General features: G+C 38.8%; 1 protein-coding gene across 5 annotated transcripts; it reads right to left on the minus strand.

Annotated features, from left to right (window-relative positions):
* Positions 1–3,974: 3,974 nt before the first annotated feature.
* LOC111863767 (E3 ubiquitin-protein ligase Topors) lies at positions 3,975–23,532 on the minus strand. 5 transcript variants are annotated; one of them, XM_023850414.2, is made up of 9 exons: positions 23,351–23,532; positions 20,953–21,210; positions 16,629–16,795; positions 15,982–16,209; positions 14,283–14,559; positions 11,616–11,768; positions 6,238–6,498; positions 5,377–5,584; positions 3,975–5,275 (listed from the first exon to the last, which is right to left on the minus strand). In XM_023850414.2, the coding sequence occupies exons 2-9, from the start codon at positions 21,205–21,207 to the stop codon at positions 4,386–4,388; spliced, it is 2,439 nt and encodes an 812-aa protein (XP_023706182.1). In that variant the 5' UTR covers positions 21,208–21,210; positions 23,351–23,532; the 3' UTR covers positions 3,975–4,385. The 5 variants fall into 5 exon arrangements, with proteins under 5 accessions (XP_023706182.1, XP_023706185.1, XP_023706186.1 ...); XM_023850417.2 differs by having other exon boundaries at positions 14,298–14,559; positions 23,336–23,532; XM_023850418.2 differs by having other exon boundaries at positions 14,505–14,559; positions 23,336–23,531.
* Between the last annotated feature and the right edge of the window lie 2,685 nt (positions 23,533–26,217).

The raw sequence follows: 26,217 nt of genomic DNA on the forward strand, positions 1-26,217 counted from the left end.
ACAAATGACAAACTAGATAATCTAATAAAAGGAAGGAACATAGTTAACTTCATCAAAGCCCAAAGAATAAGTTGGCTTGGACACATCTCAAGGATGGAGGCTGGATGAACAGTTAAAAAAATATATGACTGGCAGCCACACACTATAAGAAAGAGAGGCCGACCTAAGATCAGATGGAAAGATAACATAAGGGAAGATCTAAAGGATTTAGGACTTTATAATTGGACAACTCACACACAGGACAGAAGTAGCTGGAAGGAAATTGTTGAGCAGGCCGAAGCATTCAAGAAATGAAGCTGTTGAGCCTTACGAAGAGGTCCACCCCATTATACCCAAATCTCCTAAGTGGTATATTTGCTTCAAAGATCTATCACAATTCTGTATGCATTTCTCCTCTCCCTCGTGCATGCTAAATGACCCCACCAGTTTCAAAGCAAGAAAGATATCCAGAAAGTATAGGTACAAAGTCCGGAAATAGTTGTAAAGAATATATTTTTTGGGGGGGATTCACTAGAAGCACTTTTAAAACACACCTTTATTTAATTTTCAACAGTTGCCATGGATTGTAATGCACTTAGTGAGCCTGGGAATGAGTTTTTCTATTCTAGCGTTGTACAAATCTCCCCCTTGCGTTCCTAGCCATGGAGGACAGTTCTCAACACTTCTGGACATTGTTGATGAAGTTCAACAATGGTTAAATGTCTCTTGGTACAAATGTTTTTATCATTTTTTTGGATGATTTTATCAGTAACAACAGATGGCCTTCCATGCCTTATTTCATCATGAACATCACTTCTTCCCATTTCAGATTGACACCATTTTGCCATGCTTTGCCTGTTCATAACAGCTTCGTCGTAAACAGAAACAACTTAGTGATGAATTTCAGCAGCAGTTTCTCCATTTGCGTGAAGAAATCGAATTACTGCACAAACCTCACATTTGGCTAAATTCTGAAACGACCTGGCCATTTTAAATACACACCACCAGCACAACATTGCCGTGACCGTGGCTGGTGAACTCTACCATCAGATGGTTTCTATCTCACACGGCAGCACTGCCATTTCTGAAAAAATATGTCCCTTGCATGTTCACTGGACTTGTATCTTTACTTTCCGGATATTCCTTGTATAACCAAAATATGACATAAGTTGATGTGAATGATCCAGCCTCTTAAGATTCTCACTGTGGTAAAGTTCATGATTTAGGTCATTTTAGGTATGACAAATATGTAATCTGTTAAGACAGGTATCAAAATTTTGAAGGAACCTGCTGCTTCCAGCTTCAGGTACAAGAAATAAACTCCATACACTGAAGATGGCAGCAGCAGTCTCCTCCAGAACAATGCCCAGATTATGTGTCATTACATGTAACAGAACAGCAGTAACCATAAACATTCATTCATACTTCCTGGAAAGAAGGAAGATAAAACTGTACTGCGTGCATGTATTTACACCTTTTTACCCCCCACAATCCAGCCAAAGTAGGTGTGCATGCAAATTACTCTCAAGGGTGTAATTATTTTTTTGAGAGACATAAATTAACAAAATTACAACTGCATAAGAGTGAAAGTGAATATTCCCTTCTTTTTAGTACCATAACCATTCTGTACCCAAGTGTGTAACATGTTTCCCCATGTTACTTTCAGACTGCTGCTAATTATTGATAATTTTACACTAGACAATAGGAATGATACCAATGTCATATAGGCTATATTCTGACAGCATTATAAAATACACTCCAAACCCAGAAGGAACCACACAAACTCGATTTTGCTGAATCTAGTATAGTGCCCAACACTGGGAGCCCCACTGATAATAACATATGATTTTTATAACAACTTCCTTTCCTCAATCTGCTTTCAAGTTCCTAGTAATGCTACCCATGTTTACTGAGTCAGGGTCAGTCTAGCTTCATAGAAGGCAGTGGAAAAGAAAAATCACACACAAAAAAATGATAATGCTGCCCACAAGTCATGACTTTGGTCGGCAGGGTGTGCAAGCAAGGGCAATATTAAGGAAGACACAGTGAAGAAATGAGAATGAAATATCTGGTCAGTGGCCAGCAGCAGTGTTACTGAAGAACTGTGGGATGCACATAAAAATTTAGTGGTCTATGTGAAGGAAAACAATGGGTTCATGTTTATATAAAAATTTGGCTATCACATAGTGTCCAGTAATTTGAGCACATGGACTCCACTGTCCGATACACTGTTGAACACTGACTCAAAAATAACCCTTGGTATATCAACCATACTCATAATTTACATAGAAACTGTGATTCAAGTCCCCCATAGCATATTTCTCTACATCAGTCAAATTTTTATCAGGGGGCATTTTTGTCTCACTGCTGGTCAAGGAATCACATAGTGTAGTCTGCAAGTACAAATTTCTGTAGTGCTAATCTTCACAAGAGATTCCATAGGACTAATCATAAAACAACTGTATGCATTTAATTCAAAATTATTTTATATTTTTATGCTTAGGATGAAGTACTTAAGTTGCCACCACAAGTGAACTCTAAAGGTGACTGAGAACTCAAGTGTGTAATTCAGCAGTCCTGTATAACTTCCACAGTACACTGGCCAACACCAAAAACTGTACGGATAACATTAATTGAGAGTTCTGAGGACCTCTTAGCCTCTCCCTTCTCCTCTCCTGCACTGGCTGCTTACCCACAGACATCAGTAAATTCCCATACTCATATTTTGTGGGGTAATCAAGCTCAATGCATTTACTCTGGTAGCCCCGACACATCTGTTCAAACTGATAATATTGTGTAGCGCAGCCTAAAAGTTAAGAGTATCAGAGTTGGAGCCATGCATCCATTGCAACCAGCGATTCTAGTTACTATTGTTTACTGTTTCACTGTTGAAAGCAGATAACCACAACAATGAAATGTAGGTTGCATATGAATGACTTCTTAAAAGAGAAATATGGAAAGTGACACCCTTCAGGGCGGTGTCTGGCTATCATGGCTGCCGAACAGTTATAACAAGGAACAAGCCATGGAAGTAGGACCAAAATATGACAGAAGACAGAAGAAGAAGTGAGTCAGCAGTGAATCAGCATGCTTTCAAGAACTAAGCAGAGTTATACAGAGTAAAGCAGAATATGACAAGACCAAATATGCAAGATCCAGACAACAGTGAGGGATTCATTATCCAGGAGTTAAATGTGTGAACTGTTATAACAGAGTGTAATTGTAATAGTGAAGTCAAATAAATCCAGTCATCAAATTAACAACCCACAATTATTAGTCACGTTACCCCAGGTACACGTGATAATACAAGTTGGAGGGCTAGTAGTAAATGAAGACACATATTACATGATTATAGATTTAATTGGAGGGATACTGTAAAAAGTAAAGCTATCCCCGTAACAGGCCATTAGGGCCCATAGGGTTGTGAGACGTCTAGGCTCCCACACTATCTAGACAATCAGCTCAAAGATGGTGGTAAGGTTGTCAGCCTTACACGACAGCTGCACTTTACTCCTCAGGAAAATTATTTAATTAATTCCAGGTACTCATTTCTGTTAAGAGGCTGAGTAAACCCCAGGGCCTAGTGCAGCTGGTAAGATTAGGTCAATTGAAAAAAATCCAATTACCTCATCGAGACTTGAACCCGCAACCTTCCGGCTTGTAGCATAGCCCCTCAACCAACTACGCTACTGCATTCCCTGGAGGTACATTCTGCACTGTACAGTATTTAATTTTTTCCAAAACTTGTTTAAAAGCAGGGATGCATAAATCATGCAGTGGTGTATATACAATAGTAGTAAATCACAGATAATACAACTAACTGAATGATATTTCTCAAAGACGATTACATAAACACAATGCCAAGAAAATGGTATGCCATGTGTTACAAGTGTAAAAAAAAAAGAGGAAAGACACTATTCTGAAAGCTTCGCCATGGGATGAATATATCATAAGAAGCCCAAACTGAGGTAAAATCTGTAATGTATATAAAAAAATACCATGTGAAGTGAATACTTTATTAATTTTACTGAAATTAAAATCTCCTGGCAGAATATCCTTCAACAAAGTTCCAATCAAGAATTAAATGTCCTCCAGGGATCAGATAATCAAACTATGAAGTACATAATTTACACAGAATTAAATCCAGCTGCATCTGTTTCCATGCAGCCAGGTATCGGTTGCAATTGCACATGGCAGAGTAAATGCCTCAATGAACACCGCACATGAGTTCTCCTTGTCTCAGATGCAGGCTGTGTAAACAGCACAATTATTGTTAACACCACAAGTATCGAAACATGAAACTGTGCACCTTTATACAAAATATTCACACTGGAACTGAGTCCACCCTTTCATTTAAAATTGGGAATGATCAACTTATTCAAACTACAGTTATCAGTGTATCAATCTCAGTCATTTGATGATTCAGAAAATGAAGGCAAGATTCTTTTTCGTTTCTTTGGTTTTGTCTCATGTGCCTCTCTTTCTAAAGAAGACCCTGAGCCCCTCTGCTTCTTGTCCGCCACCTTTTCCTTCCTCCTCCCATTTTCCTTGCTGTGCTTCTGTCTAGTGCTTCCATTTGATTTACTCAAGGATCTGTTGCTTCCTTCAAACCTGTGAGAAGAATGAGAGGAATGTGAATCACCGCTGTGGTGTGGGCGACTGATGCTCAATGTAGAAGGTGCTATACTGGGTTCATTTTTCACTTTCTTCTGTGCTTCTTCTTGTCGATGTGATTTGCTTTTCAGGGTTGAACTTTTTTGTAGCTTGTCATGGCTGCTACTCTCAGATGCTTGGTACTTGCTATTACAATTTGCAGCCCGTGTGATCACAATACTGCGCAACTTAGGTCGCCCATTAGAACTTCCCCTCTGAAGGCTGCCGTTTATATCAGATGTGGAACGAGACTCACAGCCAGTGTCCGAGTAGTCATGCTCCTGCCTCATGTCTGGCATGTTGATTTGTATGCGCCATGACTCCTTTTTGTTCCTGCATGGCGAATGTTTGATTCTGTGTCTCGTGCAGCTGCTACGTGATTTCTGAGACCTGTAAGTGGGGTTGCTGTTACTGCTGGAGATGGAACTGTGACTGATTCTGCTGGCATTGCTGGAACTGCGACTGTATCTGCTGACACTGCTGGAGCTGCTACAGGAGGAAAATGACCGCGCTCTCCTCCGCCGTACAGACTTCTTACCAGTACACGTGCATGCTGATGAATCAGAATCGCTATTGGAGTATTCTGCTTTACTATGACCTTTCTTCTTTGTAGAAGTTGCTGCAATTTTATCATCTTTACGACCTTCAACAAACATAAGGCAAAAAGTCAGTTCACAGACCAGCTTCTATTGCAATACAAGCAATAAATTATAGTGACAAATATATCATAACTACAAAACTCACTGGTTCTAGCCTTAGACTTTGCTGCACTGCCTAACTTCCCCTTCCTCTGAATTTTCTTCTTCTTTTTCTTCTTTCGCTTTTTCTTCTGTGATTTACGAACAGGGTATGGATCGTATTCTGATCCCGATGACTCTGGGGAGCTAGTCGAAGAAAGTTCGTAACCATAACTGCGGTCATAGCACCCTGTGCATGCCATCTGGGACATCTCCTGAACCAAAAGACAAAACCAAATGTTACTGACTGTAGGAAGAGGGACACATCAGGGTCTGTCAAGTGAAGAATGGCAATCAACGACTACAGTTAGAAGAACCTGTTCCATTGATTTAGTTGCAGCGGAACAGTTAAAACCAACACTGACTGAAGCAGTACCACCATGTACCTGACAACCAAACCTATCTGCTTCTCTTTAACTGTTTTCAAGTGGGGAAATATTTTTTTATTGTTAGTAGGGTGGGACTAAGTCCCTTGTACTGCTGCCACATCTGGCCTATTGTACCAGCCCCATATGATAGGTGAGGGTGATTGTGGAGCAAGGTGGAATGAAGATTGGCACGTGAAACCTAAGTACTCAGAGAAAACCTGCCCCAGTGCCACTTTGTCCACCACAAATCCCACTTGACCAGACCAGGGATCGAACCCGGGCCACTGCAGTGGGAAGCCAGCAACTAACCACTTGAGCTATGGCACAGCCCTAAGTGGGCAACCAAGGGTAGTAAATACTTGTAACATGCTTCAACCGTGCAATTTGCTTTTGTGAACAGATACTTGGCAATACACTGTAGACAAATATGACCAGGCTGTAGCCATGCAGCTTTGGGCTAACACACCATAGGATGACAACTCTGAAAGTGGTCTACTTACAATCACATCATCCTCTTCTGCTTCTGGTTCAGATGACAGCAGAGTGATGATCTCAGGTGTCCTCTCATGACGAGGCTTCACATAACCCACAACAACACAGCCATCTGAATCATTCCCATCGTTAGACTGCAAAGGTTCAACCTCTGCAACTTCTCTGCTTCTGGTGAAATCCTGTATGTCTCCAGATAGAGATATATCACTGTGGGAACTGCTTGCATTGTTGACATCACTGTTGCTTGCCTGGTCTACAGGCAGTACCACCTGCAGGCAAACACAGCTGAGTCATTTTATGTCAGATTAAACAATGCCATCAGCCATGTCATCACCAAATTTTATGACTTTTATTTTAAAAATAAATATCCCTGAATTAAAATTTTTCCAAAATTTCAATTTGTTATTGTCAACAAATCCCTTCATATTAATTAATGAAATTAGGAACTTTTAGCACATAGTAAACCAATTAAAAAAATATATATCTCCCTCATTTAAAAATTCATGAATATAAATTTTTGTGCCCAGTACCAATTTTTCTTCATAACTTTACTGGCATATATATATTTTAACGTGTTTTGTTACTGAAGACGCCGTTCGGATTGTTAATTGGTTTATTCAACAACCTACAAGTAACGGCTACAATTAATTATTACACAGTTGCGGGCTTTCATGATTTATGACCCTAATCGCATTAATCTGTTAACACTGTTGCGGGGTTTCACGATTTATAACCCTATGTGCAAATCAGTTCACTCTGTCTTCAGTAGTCTACACGTTTACCGTAGGGGAGCTTTGTATCACTGTATCACACACTCCCGATTACACAATTACACACACGTCCGGTTCTTCTTTCCGCGACGGCTGCCATAGTCCAACTCGACTCGCAGGCTGCTGCCTTGAGAACTGTTGATATCACATTCGCTCGTAGGCTTGCTCGGAACTAACTCGGAACTGTCTTCGGCGATGGCCACGTTACAACTCCTCGTAGCTGCTGTGCAGTTCCCTTATATAGGGGCTGTGTGCCTGTTACGTGCCACGTCACAGTAGGAAGCGGTTCCGCGTCACCGCGCCTTGCGCGTTACATCACCGTGGGGAGAGTGGCAGGGCAGGGACTCGCCTATTACCATAGTAACGCGAGCGCTTCGTTACCGCCACGTACCGCTGGGGAGGTGGGTGTCCTCCGNGTCCAACTCGACTCGCAGGCTGCTGCCTTGAGAACTGTTGATATCACATTCGCTCGTAGGCTTGCTCGGAACTAACTCGGAACTGTCTTCGGCGATGGCCACGTTACAACTCCTCGTAGCTGCTGTGCAGTTCCCTTATATAGGGGCTGTGTGCCTGTTACGTGCCACGTCACAGTAGGAAGCGGTTCCGCGTCACCGCGCCTTGCGCGTTACATCACCGTGGGGAGAGTGGCAGGGCAGGGACTCGCCTATTACCATAGTAACGCGAGCGCTTCGTTACCGCCACGTACCGCTGGGGAGGTGGGTGTCCTCCGTTGCGCAACATGTCACAGGATCATAGGACTCGGCTAACATCGGCTCGCTTCGGCTTCGCTCGGCGCATCACGGCTGGCGGGGGTTGGGGGAGGGGCGTCATCCATAGCTCAGCATGTCACAATATATATATATATATATTTGAAATAGTTCGGCAGTTGTGACTTTTATAAGACCATTTTCTTTTTAAAATTAAAAGATTAAATTTAGAAAACTGAAACTTTCATTCAGTACAAACAAACATTTAGTCTGTTAGGCAATATATATAAAGTGCATTTTTGAGCCATTGCCAAGAAATTATAATCTGAATTTATGAACCACCATTATGTTCATCCTCCATTTTGAGTCTCGTAACACTGGCAGGCATGAAACGATTTGGTCACACTGCCAGGAGTAACACACAAGAATCTATATTGAGTCAGAAGAAAAGACCTTTATCAGCATTGATTCTTTCGGTTTTATCATGCCTTTTGGAAAATGGAAGTTTGTAAGCCTGCTCCTATCAGATCTGTACTTCTGAATTAATACAATATATGGAGTGTCGTTTACAAAACTACACCAAAAGAGCCTGTCCTCACAGTTATGCTGACTTACAACAGGAAAACAAGTAACTGTTACTGATAAGAAGTTGAAGAAAGTGCAACTTCCTGATTTCACCATGAAAAACTGCTGTTATCTAAATACCATAAAAGTTAAAGTGTGTGTGCGTGTGTGGGGGGGGGGATCTAAAGAAGAAACCCTTCTCAGAAAGGCTTCAGATGAAGTTCTTGCAAGAACTGAAGCTGAAGAGCTAAACTGCTCTATCACTATGTTAAGGTGCTGAGGGCTGCGCCATAGCTCAAGCGGTTAGTAGCTGGCTTCCCACCGCGGTGGCCTGGGTTCGATCTCAGGTCTGGTCAAGTGGGATTTGTGGTGGACAAAATGGTGCTGGGGCGGGTTTTCTCTGGGTACTTCGGTTTCCCCTTCCAATCTTCATTCCACCAAATTCTCCATCATCATAATCACCCGGGGCAAGCTACAATAGGCCAATCAGTGGCCGCCGTGCTGAGTGGACCTAGTTGGACTCCACCCCCAACTAAGTGAATTAAAAAAAAGTGCTGGGGTGGTCTCCAGTGGAACTTCATGGTGCTGCAGAAATAAACAGAATACGTTACAAGAAAAGAGAGGTTAAGCAAGCAAAGCTGTCACTTCAGAAGTTCCAAGTGTGGGAATTAGTGAAATGGTTATAATTATTTGTAGTCATGGCTAGCCTGATATGCTACTGGTGGTGACCATGTACATCCTAGCCAACTGCAAGCTCATAGAAAAATCATAACTGCTTTGTGATCTCTTAGTGGGGAATTTGAGGCATTATACCTCCAACAATCACAGTTTCCACTGCAGTGGCTGTTTCTTCTGACTGATTTCATAGGAACCAGAAGGAATGTATTGCAATCTCTAAACCAGCTGGTTAGCGGCTTCAAAATGGCTCTGTCTAGTACATCACATGGCCTAGAAACAAGTGACATTCTTCTGGGTGGAAGTCTAGACTATTTGTAACATCTCCTGAAAATTTCATAAACTTCATTTTAATAGTATCTAAAATACTCTAGATTTATAACAGTGAAAGAATGCTGTGAGATATAGGTATGTCATTTAAATACGATGCGGTGTACAAATAGCAGAGGTTTAAATTCTGGCTTAAGGAGTCAATTAATACATAGGGATTTATTAAAAATAAAAAAACTGGAACTTCGGGAAAACTTCCACCTTATGGATATTTGTGTATGAGATGAGTCACGACAGGTCACTATAGTGATGGACTACAGGCTGGATGCTTCAAGTACTGAAGTTCAATTCTCCGTAGTGACAAGAGATCTTTCTCCTTCCCACAGTGTAAAACCAGCTTTGGTGAGTTTTCTATACTATGGGTACTTGGCGCTACATCCTTTGCGTTGAAGAGGCCAGGGCATGGAGCTGACAACTCACCTCCACTCCCCCCATGTCATCATGAGGTGGTAAATTAATTAAGTGCAGAGATAACTTTACCTTACTTGTGATATAAAAATAATGAAAAGTGATCACAGTATGACAGAAAATTAGGTCTGTCTAATGTGCTACAGAATGGCCCAACTGTTGCCTTGTACAGAGTGTTCACTGTGCAGGCTTATTAGACGTTCATGGAGCTTCTCTGTACGTCATCACAGCAAACTGAAGGTCATTCATTTGGTGATCACCTGATCAGTGAGTCAGTCAGTGTTGGTCAGTATTAAGCCATCAAGTGTTATATAAGCATCTTTCTACAGTGCTCTTTTCTGTGTCTTTATGGCTCATGTGAGACATAATTTAGAACAAAGAGTTTTAATTTATGATTGTTATGTGAGAAAAAAAGTCATACAAATCATGCAGAAGAAAATTTCACTGTAAATTTCCCAAAACATGTCCATCTGGAGATACAATTTCCAAATTAGTGAAGAAAGTTTGAACCCACTGCATTTTAATTGACAGAAAGTCGTTTAAAAGAAATCATGTTCTAACTGAGGTAAAACTTGATGACACTGGTCATCGATTAGAAAATTCTCCTCAAAAATCTTTGCAGCAATCAGCACAACAAAGTGGTGTTTCTATAGGCAGTGCATGGACAGCAAATAAACTGTTGCACATTCGTCCATATAAAATTACTGTTGTTCCTGAAATTAAGCCTGTGAATTAAGAAAAAAGAGTGAGGTTTTGTAATTGGTTTACCTGTCTTGTGCATGATGGACTTACTGATCCTAAGCCGACAATTTTCAAAGATGAGGCTAATTTTAATCTCCAGGGATATGTTTACTCACAAAACAACAGGTATTTGAGTAATGAAAATCCTCATGCTCTAATTCAACTTCCCATTTATGACCAATTGTGCAATTAGCACAAACCATATCGTTTGACTGATATTTTATGAATGAATTTTTGATGCTCAGTGATACATTAATGAAATACTTAATCTACAGCTAAGGAAACTATCTGAATGTTACAACAAGTTTCCCAAAATCTGTTTAGAAGACTTCAGACATTTCTCACAGCAGAGGGTAGACATTCTGAACATCTTCTATGACGATGAATACTATATTACTATATTTGATTAACAATTAACGAAAGAAGTAAACAATGTGTGATAGTAGTTCCAGTCATGCGACAGCATTTTTCTTGGCAAGTGGTGCAGCAACTCCATAGGAAGTTGCCAACAATAATATCAATGTCTAATCAGCCTGCGCTTTGAACATGGTGGATATACTATCACTGTTCCAGATATAAATTTTCATGAAACATGAAACATGTAAGGGCATAAATAATTTAAATAAGAAAAATCTTCACTAGTCACATTAGATGTAACTGTTTTAACTTTTCATGATATTATTAGTGTGACAGACCAGAATGAAAGAAATCAGGTTTACATCTAGTATCTCTTTCAATCTGCACCATATCAAAAAATATCTAAAAACTTCTGGTTGTACACATTCCTCAAACTGAATGTCTGAGAAGGCAGATATTATAACCTACAAATCATATACCAAGGCTATGCAATTAGAATTCCTGCTTTACTTTCAGTTCCTAGGTTCAAATCTTGAAGGTTTTCATGATTTTCCCTTGTGACCCCCCCAAATTAAGCTACAATGCTTCCTTCCACATTCTTTCAAATTCAGTACTCACCTATCATCCTACCATATGACACTGCACAATCCACGTTATTGAAAGACTCTTGAAATAAAGCGTAAATAAATAAATACAAACCTAGTACAGACTCGTAAATGTGATGTCCTTGTGCCATATAGTGACCAAGATGTAAAACAAATATCCCAAGATTCTGAAGTCTACAGCTCAAGCATTCACTTATATATAATTTAATATGAGGCAGACATTTCATACCCTGGAAGGTCCTGCTACCGGAGAGCTGCATCCAGGGGGTGCTACGGGAGTCATCATGTTGTGAGATCTGGAAGAAGGGTGGCCTTCATCTGACGGGAGAATTACAACATCGCTGTCGGAACTGTCAGATAGAACTTCATGGACCATATCCATCTAAAGCAAAATCACAATTTCTTGTAATGATGAACAGTTTTTGAGGTAATTAAAAACTTGTTTCATGGTAACAACAGTTTGTATTGGTCTGATATGAACCAAAATGGAGCCTTCTTTCAACTTTTACTGATAATCACAATATTTTCTACATTTACCCATGTAATTTACAGCTCCACCGGCAGTTACTGGAACTATGGCAAATTGAGTTACAGCTTACAACAAGAATTTCATTATAGCAAAAATCACTGGGAATTGCCAATTCAGAATATCACAACAGAGGGACTTCGGCTGTAAAGGCCAGCTTGTGACAAGCAGTCAGGTTTACAAGGAGCATGCAGTTTAAAATCTATACTGTATATCTTGACAACCATAACTCGCAGGAAAAGGATATTCAATATGAACTGTAAATTTCATTTTTCTCTACAAGTTTTGTTCAAAATAATTTTCATTCCGATATTTAGTAAGTTTCATGTGAGTTATGCTTGTGAAAGTCTCAGCACACACAGACCTTCATGTACGGTGTCCTTTACTGTTGTCTCATTTTAACCAATACTGAAACATCCTGGAAAATTTTAGAAATCCTAAGTATCAAATTTTGTGAAAATGTGTAGCAGTTCTAGAGTTGTTAAATGCAGATGGAGAAACATGACAGAGCCAACATGGTGCATTTTTGCAGCCATTCATTGCAAATGAACCATAAAACACTAGTGCTACCCCCCACATCAATTTTTAAACCTTAAGGATGTATATTAATACATGCAATTAGATGTTATGATACAGATTTGAAGTTTAGGTATTTCAGCCACATCTCATATGCTTGTAAGTACTCACCAAAATGAGCATTTTTTATGAACTTTATAAACTGCTGTTTTGAGACTGCATTGCAAATCACAGGAGTCAATGGGTTATGTCTTGAGCTATTCACTGTAGCTCACATTTAGAAAGTGCACCAGTAACAAGTATCAGTTCTTCCATAGTGACTGCTGTTAGCCTCTTCCCTTCCACACAAACTGCCTATGGCAAGCTGTTTGCCCACAGCACTGGTTGATCCCAGCTGCCATATTTCACAAGATGGGCAAGTGAAAATGCGTGTGTGTGTTATTCTAGAAGCCATGACATGTCTGTTGGGACTTATAGTACGTAAAGCGGGGGAAAGAAACGATGCAAAGGTGCAAATTATGAGACTAATTACTTAGTCATATCTATTTTACATAAACATTGTGGCTAAAAGTTATGGCGGAGCCAAGTTTTCTTGAGGGGCTATAAGTCACTCAGCTACTCATGAATTTCATAAAATTCTTTGGAACCTGAAGGTTCATATGAGGTCTGACAATAACGTTTGTGAACTCGCCGCCATGTACTTGCCATAGCAGTAGTGGACAGAAACCTCAGTATGGTTTGATGACATTGGCATATCAGCATTTCATAGCTGTGTTGTTGTTGCTCTATGGCAGTCTCTTATTGTCTGAGTGTGTTTTGGTGTGTTGTTGCAAGTATGTCAGAGCTGGGCCACTCATATACTATATCTTTGCCATAAATTAAACAAAGCTCCTTATTTCATGAAATTCATATGAGACTCAATAAGTTTACCAGTAGTAAGGAATGTTTATTTTACTAAATTTTAATCTATACTGAAATCTGGTATTATTTTTTTTGGGGGGGGGGAGTAAATGACAGTAATACAGTCTTCAAATTACACACAAAAAAGGTCTAAGGCTCATTAAAGGGATGAAAAAACAGGGTGTTCTGTAGAAGTCAGTTTGGTGAATTTAAGATTTTAACAGTAACCTCTTCAGATATTTATATGAGATCTTATGCTTTTTAAAAAGAACAAGATCTACATAACTCATTAGTCTGACATTCACAAGTATAACACTAACGGAAAATAGGATTTGTATGTACAAACATGCAGCACTGTTCGTTGCAAAATAAGTGTAATTAATGTGGGAATTAAAATACATAACAGCTTGCCATCTGATTTAAAAGGAATAGAAAATTTTAAAGTTTTTATTCCAAAACCGTTTCTGTTCCTCCAGGAGTCTTTTAGTAACAATGATCCTGTAATATGGTAGGATAACAGACTTCTTATATTCTGAGGCAATTCTTCCTTAATTCAAATACAATAAGTGAGTTTATGGATCTCAGACCGTAATTTTTCACCTCCTGCTAGAATCAGTTCTGCCAGCATTAGATTTTCAAACTCAGGTGCTCACTGCTCAGCTGCGTGTATTTCCATCTGTCCAACATCACTAACCCTACATGCAATATACAGCCAAGAGAAACAACTACTTCACCAATGCAAAATGTTGTGGGAAACTGCAAGGAGAGAAGGAGGTTGAAATATGTTGAGCTATTACAGAAACAAAACATGCAGATATAGACTGAAACAACCTGCTCATAATGAGCAGAAGGTTCAATATTCTTCTTCTTTGGCATATAGTCCTAGAAATGAATCTTCTATCATCAATTCCAATATACAAAGCATAAATTCATAAATAATACAAATGCACAAACCGAGATATTGCGTACTGAGTAACGAGCATTTTCATCAAAGCCAATCATGTCATAAGGTGAGCGAGCAAAAACGTAGAACTCATGGATAAAGTGATTATAGTGTTCTCTGAGGTAGGTCTCAAGCTGGGATCGAAACTCTCTTGAGTGTATGTGATGTTGGGGCAGCAGACTGATCACAAGATCCAAAACACGGGCTGCCAGCCCTGGGCTCCGCATAACTACCTGCAGCTCTCGGTTCAGCCATGGAATCAGACGATGCATTTCCTCAGGATGATTCCTGTAACACAAATCATTTTCAAACACATTGTCATATATACTCCACATCTTTAACATTGCACCTTGGTCAAGCAGGCTGTTGGGGCAGTACTGCTACAGACTTGCATTCAGGAGATGCGCTGTTCAAATCTTGGCTGGGACACTAGCGGATTTATTCAAAACCTCCGGGTAAACACCAGGATAGTACCTTGATCAGACCATAGCCATTTCGTTCCAAATCCTTTCGAACTCACTAGTCAGCAACCGTCCTATCATTTGATGCTATACAGACTGAGCTACTGACAGTACAGCAAAATAAACCATAAAAAAGAAAAAGATATGAATACATAAACTACAGAATACAAAAATATTATGAATATATAAAGCTCTGATCAAATTTCTATATTTAGAGAAAATGCCCCTTTCATGTACCTGATGACTGGGTCCATTTCCAGAGAGCTAAAGCTTTAAATCATGTTTCATAGATGATTTCCCTCCTGAAAGGATATGAAGTTATTCATTCACATTGTTTACAGAGCAGATGTACATATGGGCACAGCACCATGCAAGATAAGTGGAATGCATGGTTCAGTATGAGCCAATACAGTTGTTTAATTCCATATCTCTCAATCCTTATAGCTACATTATTGTTGATACTGATGTCTGAGTTTCCAATTTCTAGCATTCTGTGACAGATTTATTCTGTGGTATTACCCATTCCCCTACTGCAGGACATCATCTGTATCACCACTGTATTCTCATTTTGATTAACACAATATTGAAATGTTTCACATCATCTCCTAACATCCACTGAGTAATAAAATATACTCAATGAAAAAATTAATTTTGAATTATTATTTAAGGAATTGCCGTCTAAAAGAAGTTATTGAAGGAAAGATAGAGGGGCGGATAGAAGTGACCAGAAGATTAGGAAGAAGATGTAAGAAGATGCTGGATGACCTTGGGGACAGAAGAGGATATTCTCATTTTAAGGAGAAAGCTCTAGATCGGATGAAGTGGAGGAACTGTTTTGGAAGAGACTGTGGACCTGTCGTCTGACAGATTACTGATGAATGAATTTAAGGAATGGGCTAAGGCACAGTCTCTTGGTATCAGGGCCCCAAATGTGCCTATTATAGAAGCCTCTGATAACAAATACAGAATGCTGGTGGAATTATTGCTGATGGAAGAAATGTGATGAGCTTTGAGAAAAACTGAACCCAGCTGCACTTTTCCTTCCATAAAATCCAACCTGGACTACCCTGCGGATGACTCAAGGCTCAGCAGTAAGTAGGCAGGACTAACCACCTGAGTCATGGCACAGAAAACATACTAATAAATCAGATACTAGCAACCCGGCACTGAAATGGCAATGACAATGGAAATGTGAACATCCTGTACCACTGGTAAATATGACTGGCTGCTGGGAATCTTAAGTACACACCTGAAGTTCTGAGGTGAGACATCCCTGGGTTGACCCACACTCAGGAGCGAGGTGAGCCACAGGTTCTGGCTGTACACATTCCTTCTAAATTCAGGTGGTGCCACTCCACGCCATTGACGCCAGCTTCTCTGAGTTGGCACGACATCACCAGGTTCCACTCTGCGCTGCAGATCATGTTCCAGATATCCCATTACTCTCTCTAGGTGACGGTCAGGTGTCAGAGTGGATCTGTCATCATAGTTGATAGCTTAGAGCTGTCATAAAAAAAATGCCTACCACTGCAACTTATCCTGAACAGTTCTATTCAGTTCACATTTACACAACACTATTTCTGAAAGATTCATCTTTCATCATACACAAACCTGTGTCCCAAAGTGGTCTCTTTCCTCAAGATTTTCACGCAAAACTGTTTCCATCATGTATGCTGAAAAATATTTCTCTCATGTGTGCTCAAAGCATTTTTACCCTCCTGTGTTCTCAAAAAGTCTTTCCCTCCTGTGTGCACAAAACATTTCCCTTGTGCGCTTAACGTGTTAACAGGTATCTCTCATGTGCTCAGGATGTTGCTTAAAATCTCTCCCCTTGTTTGTGCCCGAAATGTTGCTTCCCTCACACTGCACGTGTCTGACAAAGGATAGCACTGGTACCTGTATCTGAACCGCTGCTGTGCCATGTCCATGTTGATCATGTTTAACCATGGGTATGGGTTCTCTGATGCGGGATGCAAATGATACTGGTCATAATCCTCATTGGAGCGCACATTGTGAATGATGGACTTAAAGCTCTGCTTGCAGAGTGGACACTCTGGTTTTACCTGCAACACCAACATTAAAATCGCACAGGGACTTTAGTCATTTAATAATGCTGTATCTACTACAGAAGGCTGAATAAGACATGCAATAATCAAGGTGATAGATAACAGCAGACATGGCATTAAGCTGCAGTTCACAAATTATAAGTTCAGGTACATGAAACTGGTATATGCAGTTATCTCAAGGGTGTCAGTACATGCATAAGGGGATGTGCAATTACCTCTAAATAATTCTTTGATCCAATAATCATTCCAAAGAGACTGAAACCTGATTAACCACACACTTTCATTTTCAGCAGAAAAAGTTGCTCAGCCAGTCTTTGGACAGAAGGAAAAAGACAGACTCAACCATTCAAGCCAAACACTGTTAAGTGTAGGAAGTTGTTATTTCTAAGTAGCACTCAAAGGTCACCATTAAACCTAGAGGATGGATACCTAATGCTGCTCTTAGTGATGTCAATGACCTTAAGGTCTCATAGAGGTACCAGCAAAGGTAAAGCAACCAGCACATAAATGTCAGATCTATCAACTGACTGAAGCATGAAGAAAATCTCAGATGAACGTGTGGGTGAGATTAACCTGATAAACTGCAACAGGTTGAGAAGCCCCCGGCTACCACATCACGCCTAACAATCTTTCAGAAAGGACCATATTATTTTGGTATTAAGGCTTATAACCACCTGCCATCCAGAATCAAGAGTATGAGTAATGATGTGAAACTATTTAAACTGAGGCTAAAAAGATTTTTTCTTTCAAATTCTTTTTATTCCTTAGAGGAATATTTTAACCATGTATGTAATTAAAATTGGTAATTGTACCCCTGATATGTTATAATTTTATATCATTACCTAAGTATTTTGTATCAATTATTGTTTTATAATTTTGATCATTTTTTGCATTGTACATTAATATAAATCTTTTAACTGTCTTAATGACAAAAGTATGTATGTAGTTTCTGTATTTGTGTATTTTAATCTATTAACCTGGGACAAAATCCATATCCACTGGTCAGCTGTACCATAAGGATCAACGGAATGTATACATGTAAATAAAAATAAAATACCATCATAATATACTTGTATATTGTAGGATTTGGGGTTCTCACAGCAGTGGTTATGAAGAGTACTATCTGGAGTGTCCCACGGGTAACATGTAAAAGCAATCTTTATGGACAGTATATTCTGGGGTATGAAGAGTACTATCTTCTGATATGTAGCCCTGTGTAGCCTTGTAGGCACCCACTGACAGCATGGAGGAGAATACTGCCTCCATCTTCAAGGCCAAATGGTAAGCCAAACAAGAAAATTGCAAGTAAGCAGAGCACTGTGAAGATTATTATCTCCTGGGATTTAATGCCATGTAGTCTGGTAAGTCCATAAACATTCTGTCTTCATGGTAAGTCAAGTGAGAAACCAACAAGAATCGGGCAGCAAGCAGAGCTCTGTGGCAGTCCTTTCTGTTAGGTCCGTCTGCACCATAACAACAGAATTTCTTTTTTGTCAAATAACTGCATATATCAGATGACTAAGATAAGCCATTCACATATGTCTATGTCCATGTCCTGCCACCTTTTCTGTCAGTTGTGTTAGAATTGTGTTAGTTGCTACCATGTTTGTGGCCACATGCATCCTCTCCTTCCATAGAAACATATGTAACATACGTACAACCAGAAAAGTCACATATTTTATAAAATTTTATTCTGAAACACGGGTGTGTAATTTTCTCCCTTTGAAAAGTACTATACTTTTGCCCACGGTCAGATTTTCAGTAAGGGCATAATATTTTGAGTATGGATCACCCAGCAAGTTGAAAATGTCACGTTCTATAGTTTTTCATAGTTTAGGTTATGACTGCCAGTGTCAGTGTCATTGTCAGTACCTGAAAAATGCAGAAATCCAAAAACATGAAGGAATCTACCAGATTTCACTATTTTGCCATAAAAGAGGACAGAACTGTTCAGTAATTGATCATCTGTATTTTTGGTTGTCACGTGTGTCATGTCACATTTGAATAAGTGCTAGAAACAAAAACACTTCGGATTCAGAGACACCTACGTGGAGGTGGGGTCAAATACCTCCACCGTGACCCTGTGAGTCGTAGGAGGCGATGAGTAGGGAAGTCTCAAATCTGAGACAGTAAAATACAATCATGAGTCCCAAGGGACTCGGACCCAAGAAACACTGCACTGGCAAGGTCCAGCACCATGTAAAAAAGACAAGACCTGTCCTTTCATCAGAGAGGACATCCTACAAAAAACAAAACTGTAACGTTCAACAGTAATACTAAATATCTGGTCATGAGCCCCAAATGGGGCTTGACACCAAGACTTACTGACTGACTGAACGTCAGTCGCAATGTGACTTGGACTTCAGATTCACGGACATCATGTCTGACAGAGCCCCTGGTACCCATTGGATAGGTTGGGTGAACCCCAGAGCTGGTCTGGACAATGTGGAGAAATTTCTTTCATTCATTCATTTCCTTTATTTTTCATATATCCATATAGGCAAAAAAACCTAGGATGTGGAAATAGTCCCTTTGATAATAGATGTATACATATAATAAATTACATAAGTCACACAACCAAAATCACACACACTAGTCAACTAACATAGAAAAAAAATTATTACAATTATAATTACTAAACATAATTTAAAAAGAGCATTACTATAAAAACTTAAAATTAATACAATTTCACTCAAATTACCCAAATTAACTGAATTAAATACTTTCTTTATTTCATTTTCCCATAAATCCAAACACATTGATACAGGACTCGTCATATACATACATACACATCCTCCACTTTCCATAAACATCCATACAGGCAACAGACCCAGGATGTGGAAATAGTCACCAAACACATACACAAAGTCACACAAGCCACACAACTAATATCACCCACATTAACTGTCTAACACATACAACAATACGAGGCAAAAAGATAATATCCTGATTAACAGACATAAGTCACAAGTAACCACAACACAACCCCTCACATCTCCCACACCAACTATATTAAAATATGGCGTTAAAACATTCAAATTTATGTACATTTGTAATTAAAATACTCATTTAATGCATAAAAAGAGTTAGCATGTAAAAATCTTTTTAGGGAATGTTCAAAGGATTTCTGGTTATTAGATAATTGTTTCAGCTCTTTAGGCAGATGATTGTAGATTTTTATACCTGAATAACATGCACCCTATGGAACTTTATTAAGAGAAGTACTCGGTGGAAATAGGTTAACATTTTGTCTGGTACCAATATTATGAACCTCCGTATTTCTTGTAAACAAATGTATGTTATTTATAGTGTGTTGCATTAAGGAATATATGTATTGAGAACACAAAGGCAGAATTTTCATTTCCTTGAAAGAGTCTCTACATGAATCTCTTTTCTTTAATCCCATCATAATCCTTATAATTTTCTTTTGGATCATAAAAAGTTTCGTCATGTATGAAGAATTGCCCCAGAAGACAATTCCATATGTCATCACAGAATGCATATAAGCAAAATAAATCATTCTTAAGCTACTTAATGATATCATAGGCTTAACTGTTCTCATAATAAAGCAAGAAGAACTCAATTTAGTAACAAGGTAATCAATATGATTCTTCCAACACAGCCTATTATCAATATTTAGGTCTAAAAATTTGATACACTCTAAGTTAGTCGGTAAATTTTGATCAATATTATTATGCATATTATGATCCTCATAGTTCATTAAAGTGAACTGGAGAGTGTGGGTTCTATGAATATTTAATTTTAACAGACTGATTCTGAACCATGTATTAATATTGCAAAATATTCTGGTCATAGTTGATTTGTAGTCAGCGTATTCTGGATTAGTCACTATTATACTTGTATCGTCTGCATATCTTGATCCTACTGGGACTCGAGCTCTGACCCCTTGGTCATCCAGCCCATAGCCAGTCACTATACCAACTACACTATTTATGAGTTTTGCACGATTCTTATAGTAAACAGCAATTACCCCCTTAACACCATTTAACAACTGATCTTTGCAATGGAGATGTAATGAGCTTTCTAACATGTACGATGTGAATTTTTAAATATTATTTAGAACATCAAGCTTCAAACAGTTACATGATTAGCTCAGATATGGTCTCATGACAGTAATGTGCTGTGAGCCTTACCTTTGACCACTCCAGGAGACAGTTGAAACAGAACTGATGCAGGCAACTGTCAGTAAATGATTTGTTCTGTGACTTTCCCAAACAGATGGCACAGTTTGGCTCTGGCGAGGAAGGGTGCTCATTTGTTGGTGTTGCAGATTTCTCCCTTTCAAGTGTGGGGCTGTTTGCTGAAGCAGGTGGCCTGTCTTCTCGTGGAGACTTGGCACTGGGTCCCGCCTCAGCAGGTGGCAGTGCTGGCCATCTAACAGGCTCCATGACCTTCACAGTTATACAATACATTAAAACAATGAAGCACTTCCTACACCAAACAAAACTCCATGCTACTGGATTCAGATGCAACCTAAACATACTTCAGACACAATACAGAATCACCATGCCCTTATGGCCCATTTTAATATTATCTCAAATGTCCCAATGACCTGTTTCCTGAACAAAAATCGTGAGACATAACACAAAATTTCTCACAATAGAGACTATGACAATGGTGTTACTACCATCTGGAACGTAACACCACATATTTTGGTAGATATTTACCAGTGTTTTGGAAGCACACACAACTCCATCAAATCCTAAATTCCCTAAAGCTTATTTGGTGAAGAGTACAAACTACAAAAATGATGCAATTTGTCTAAATCAAGAGTATGCACTCACTACAAGTTTCCACTGTTACCAGCATTCACCAATAATAAATTAACAACAGAAAGCTCCATCAGTGCAGCAAATCTATGATTTGGTCTAGAAAATACCGTCAATATTACACGACACCGATTTACACCATTTGGTAGCAAATTCTTTACACAACATTTATTAACCAAATGGTTCTCATAAATGTTTACAGTTTATGTTAAAAATACAAAACACAGTATCTACATGTCATGGCATCATCCAACACGCCAAGAAGTTTAGCCAATGACAGTGGCAGTTTGTTACTAACAATCATTCAGCCACTCACTGTTGCACACGGTGTGACATTTACTAACACATAAGAGTCTACCATTATATGACTGCCTTGGTAATAAGCACACAGTCCATTTTCATCTGTCACTGCACACACGTTCACATGATGTTGGCTGTGAGCATTCAGCGTGCTTGTCGCTGAGATATGGCATTGAAGAACATGTGTTACTTCCTGACAGTTACATTACAAGGCAGAATCTTATTAGAAAAAAGTGCTGCTAAATCCTGTAAATACATACACAACGCGGTAGCCTAGTTGGTTGAGGGGCTATGCTACAAGCTGGAAGGTTGAGGGTTCAAGTCCCGATGAGGTCATTGGATTTTTTTCGATTGACCTAATCCTTCCAGCTGCACTATGGCCCTGGAGTTCACTCAGCCTCTAACAGAAATTACCAGGAATTAATTAAATAATTTTCTTGGGGAGCAAAGTGCGGCCGGTATGTAAGGCTGACAACCTTACTGTCATCTTTGAGCCGATGGTCTAGATAATGTGGGACCCTCAACGTCTCACAACCCTATGGGACTTCACGGCCTGTTACAGGGATAGCTTTACTTTCTTTCTTTTTTTCTTTCTTTCTTTTTTTTTTTTTACTTTTTTACATACAGAACACATGCCACTGGGACACAGAAAATCCGCATTATCTGCCACATCCCATTACATGACAGCTGCTATAAATGTTTCAAAATTTATAAGCTCCATCTTCCTTCATAAACAGAATAATTCAGAACAGTATGCAGACATTGGGTGTTATAAAAAAAAAGAGATTAACTTTGCGTGTTGGAATGAAATTCACAAAAAGTTTCTATCTTCTGGTCGAAATATGTATAACCACTGCATTTTTGGTGTCCTGACACAAAACAATCTCAATGACAACATGACAGTATAACCAGTCATGCCTTACGGCCCACAAAATCGAATTAACGATGTGATGATGATACGTTACAAATAATGGATTACACAAATTCAGATGTTAAACAGTAACACCTGAATGTGGTGAAAATAAGTTAAACTGACTACTGTTTTCACAAGATCAGTTTCTTAACCTTTCGCTGTATAAGAATTTCAAGGCACGTAAATGGTCGAGAGTTTTTAACCAACGAAAACTGTATATGCTTTTGTAAAGTTTATTTCACAAAATATTTCAAGCCCTTTATTGTTTTTACATAAACTTTCAAGCGACTTGTTAATTTGGAACAACTTTTAAACACAATTTTACCTAGGTTGTAATCTATGAAACTATAAGGATGAAATCGGTATACTAAATATTCACAATCTCGATTACATGAACCCATATGAAAAGCCTCTTACACCTTGACGGGCGCGAATTTAGATAAGTGTTCAATATAATCCAAGACTAGGACTTTGTATATAGTGGTGCAATTATTACCTACTTTCTGCGTAATCAAACAAGTCTCAAACATTTACCTATATCTTACTCACGAATAGTCACCGCATTCAGCTTCTTTATTAGACAAAATATCAACCAACAGAATGGCTTATTTCACAGCTTCACAAGTCAGTACAGATTATAAAACTGACAGGAAGGGACACGAACATCTTCAACGGTGACGGTTGTTACCTTCGTTACTTCCTTACTTCCTTACAGCAACGGCAAGTAGCGGCAAGTAGTATTCCAAATTACATATATTAATAACAGAGTGCAGCACGATGCACACACATTTCCGGTACGAATTACACAAAAAAAAAATCCTGGCAGGGGGCGCAGAATAAAAAATTTGAGAGTATTAAAACAAATCCATGAATCCTATGGAAATTTCTTATAAGATACAAGAGAGTAATAAGTAGTGCATATTTTTAGCCTACTTCCACTAGTTTGAAAATATAAAAGTAGGCTTATGAAATCACCCTGCTGTGTGAGTATCCTGGATTTTTTTTTTTTAGAAATGAAAAGCGAAAAAAGATGGAATACACAGTACGTTCAATATGAATCACAATATTATAATTATTTCTAAAAATTACCTTGGTGTTGACCATTTGTATGGCATGACCTGATCAGATTGGCTACATGTAGCGCTGAGACTTTCTTGGGAAATTGTCAGTTTCTCACCCACTCATGAAACTCCCAGGATTTTATTGAACCCCTAAGTTAATTCCAATGTATGCAAAAGCCCACCCATTGTCTCTACCCTGAAACAGATTAATTCAATCCACATTTCTCGACCTATTATGCCCTCTGAGGATGATCCGTAGGGATCAAAACATGTGAGGGTGATGAGTTTTCAAGTGAAAAAACTTAAATAGTCACACTGGACGGTGTTAATTTTGTCTTTGTAATTGTTTGTGTGACAGACCAGAATGAAACAAATCAAAAACAAATCAAATTTATTTCTTTAAGGTTCATTTTATTATTATCATCCCCTCTGTGTCCGCCTCTTCCTAGCGGCCTCTTCCTTGTCCATTCTCGTACCAAAATCCTGCATGAACTGATCCTCCCTGTCATGTGTCCTACATGCCTTACATACATACATACATTTCATTTCATAAGTCCAAAACAAATGGACATGAAGCTCGTCATATAAAAAAAAAAAAAATACAAAAAATTTAAACAAACACAAAGATAACAGAATAATTAGTGTTTGTTATGCTCCACATATTCAGAAACTGTATAAAAGGAATTATTCATAAGATATAAAGACTAATTCCATCATCTTTAAGGCTTTGAATGGTTATGGGCAATCTGTTAAATAGTTTAATAGTGGTAAACATAGTACCTTTTTGAAAAGCAGAAAGATTCGAGTTTGGCAAATATAATTGCTTTCGATTTCTTGTATTCAAACCATGAACATCTAAACCTGAAAAAAATTTAGTTTGCTTATCAATCACAAATTACATATTTTGTTCTCTGTTGGCTTGATCATGCTGACATTTTTTTGCGAGAAGTACAACTTACAAGGTTCCTCACTGCGTATATTTCTCCAGCCTCCAATTATTTCATTCATCCCAGGTCCAAATATTCTCCCCAGTGACCCTCTTCTTAAACACGCTCAGTCTTATGTTCTGCCGTCAGTGTAAGAGACTAAGTCTCATATGATACTAATGGCAAATTAATAGTTTTGTATATCTCACTCTTTACGTTTTTTTTTTTGACAGCAGACAAGAAGAAAGAGGATTCTGAAGTGGATGGTGAAAATTTGCCTGAATTTAATCTGTTCATAATTTCCTTATAAATCAAACTTTTGTGTGTTACTTTCATTGCTGAATATTTGAACTCTGTCACATTTTTAAAAATTCTCTTAGCTATCTTTATGTTATATCATCAATTCTGGCAATGAAACCTGAATATATACTTAGTTTTATCAGTGTTGCCTTCTTCACCACTCTTCTCACTAGCATCAATTACAGCTTTTGTCTTTTCTTTATGGTATTTATGCTATTCCCAGATAAATTCATTTGTGGGTTCCGCATTCTTGCATAGAAATGGTCGTGGCCAAAGAGATTGCCCCTGTGTTAATCACTTAGTAGAGAACTTCAGTCAATATATGGCAGGAAATGTTGCAGATTGATGACAAGCATTCTTCTGGGTTGTAGTGCCATGTACTTTGGTGAGGGCAGAATATTTCGGAGGAAAATCTTCAGATTTGAAGAGTCAGCCAAGCGACAAACCAGCAGAATCAAGTGATGTATTCCTCCACATCGCTGGTTCTTTCTGAACTAACATTACAACCCACAAGACTACACTTTCCATGGGGCTTCTCTGAGAGAACATCAGACACAACATTATCTACAGATTACTGGTTGTAGGTTTTCACAGTAGCCAAATGTTGAAGATAATTTTGTTCTTATGTTATTACACAGTGCAGATGTGGCGATTTTGCCTATATTCCTGAGGTACATGCTGCCTACAACTTCAGGGCTAAAACGTGTAAGCAGGGGAAGGGGGAGGTACAGCGTGGGGACTGGTCCTTTGTCACCGTAAGTAGGGACAGTGGATCGAGAACATTATGCAGAAGGTCCTTGTATGGGCAAACATGGAGGTGCAAACATGATCCATCAACAACTATTGTTCTTGAGTGGTAACGCATCCGAGTGTTTACCAGGCATAACATTGCTTAATGAGCAGAAAAAGACAGTTTACTAAAGAGGGTATCCATGAGTTTAATTATTTATTGCAGAAGGCGTTATGGCAGGAGAGTTTTTCAACCTCTGATGCAAGTGCTAGTTTTAATGATTTTATGGACATGATCCTTTATTACTATAATATAGCATTTCCAAAAAAGACTGTTTATATGAAAATGACAAGGAAAAACAAATGAATTACCCAAGGCATAAGAAATTCTGGTAAAAGG

This window comes from Cryptotermes secundus, unplaced genomic scaffold (assembly GCF_002891405.2).
Source record: "Cryptotermes secundus unplaced genomic scaffold, Csec_1.0 scaffold572, whole genome shotgun sequence".
In the NCBI taxonomy this organism is placed as follows: domain Eukaryota; kingdom Metazoa; phylum Arthropoda; class Insecta; order Blattodea; family Kalotermitidae; genus Cryptotermes; species Cryptotermes secundus.

Excerpts from the sequence above, each read along its gene's own strand:
- LOC111863767 (XM_023850414.2), bottom strand. The coding sequence starts at position 21,207 with ATGGAGCCTGTTAGATGGCCAGCACTGCCACCTGCTGAGGCGGGACCC. Across the intron at positions 16,796-20,952 it reads GTCTCCTGGAGTGGTCAAAG|GTAAAACCAGAGTGTCCACT; the intron begins GTAAGGCTCACA and ends TTGGTGTTGCAG. Across the intron at positions 5,276-5,376 it reads AAAGTCTAAGGCTAGAACCA|GTCGTAAAGATGATAAAATT; the intron begins GTGAGTTTTGTA and ends TGTTTGTTGAAG.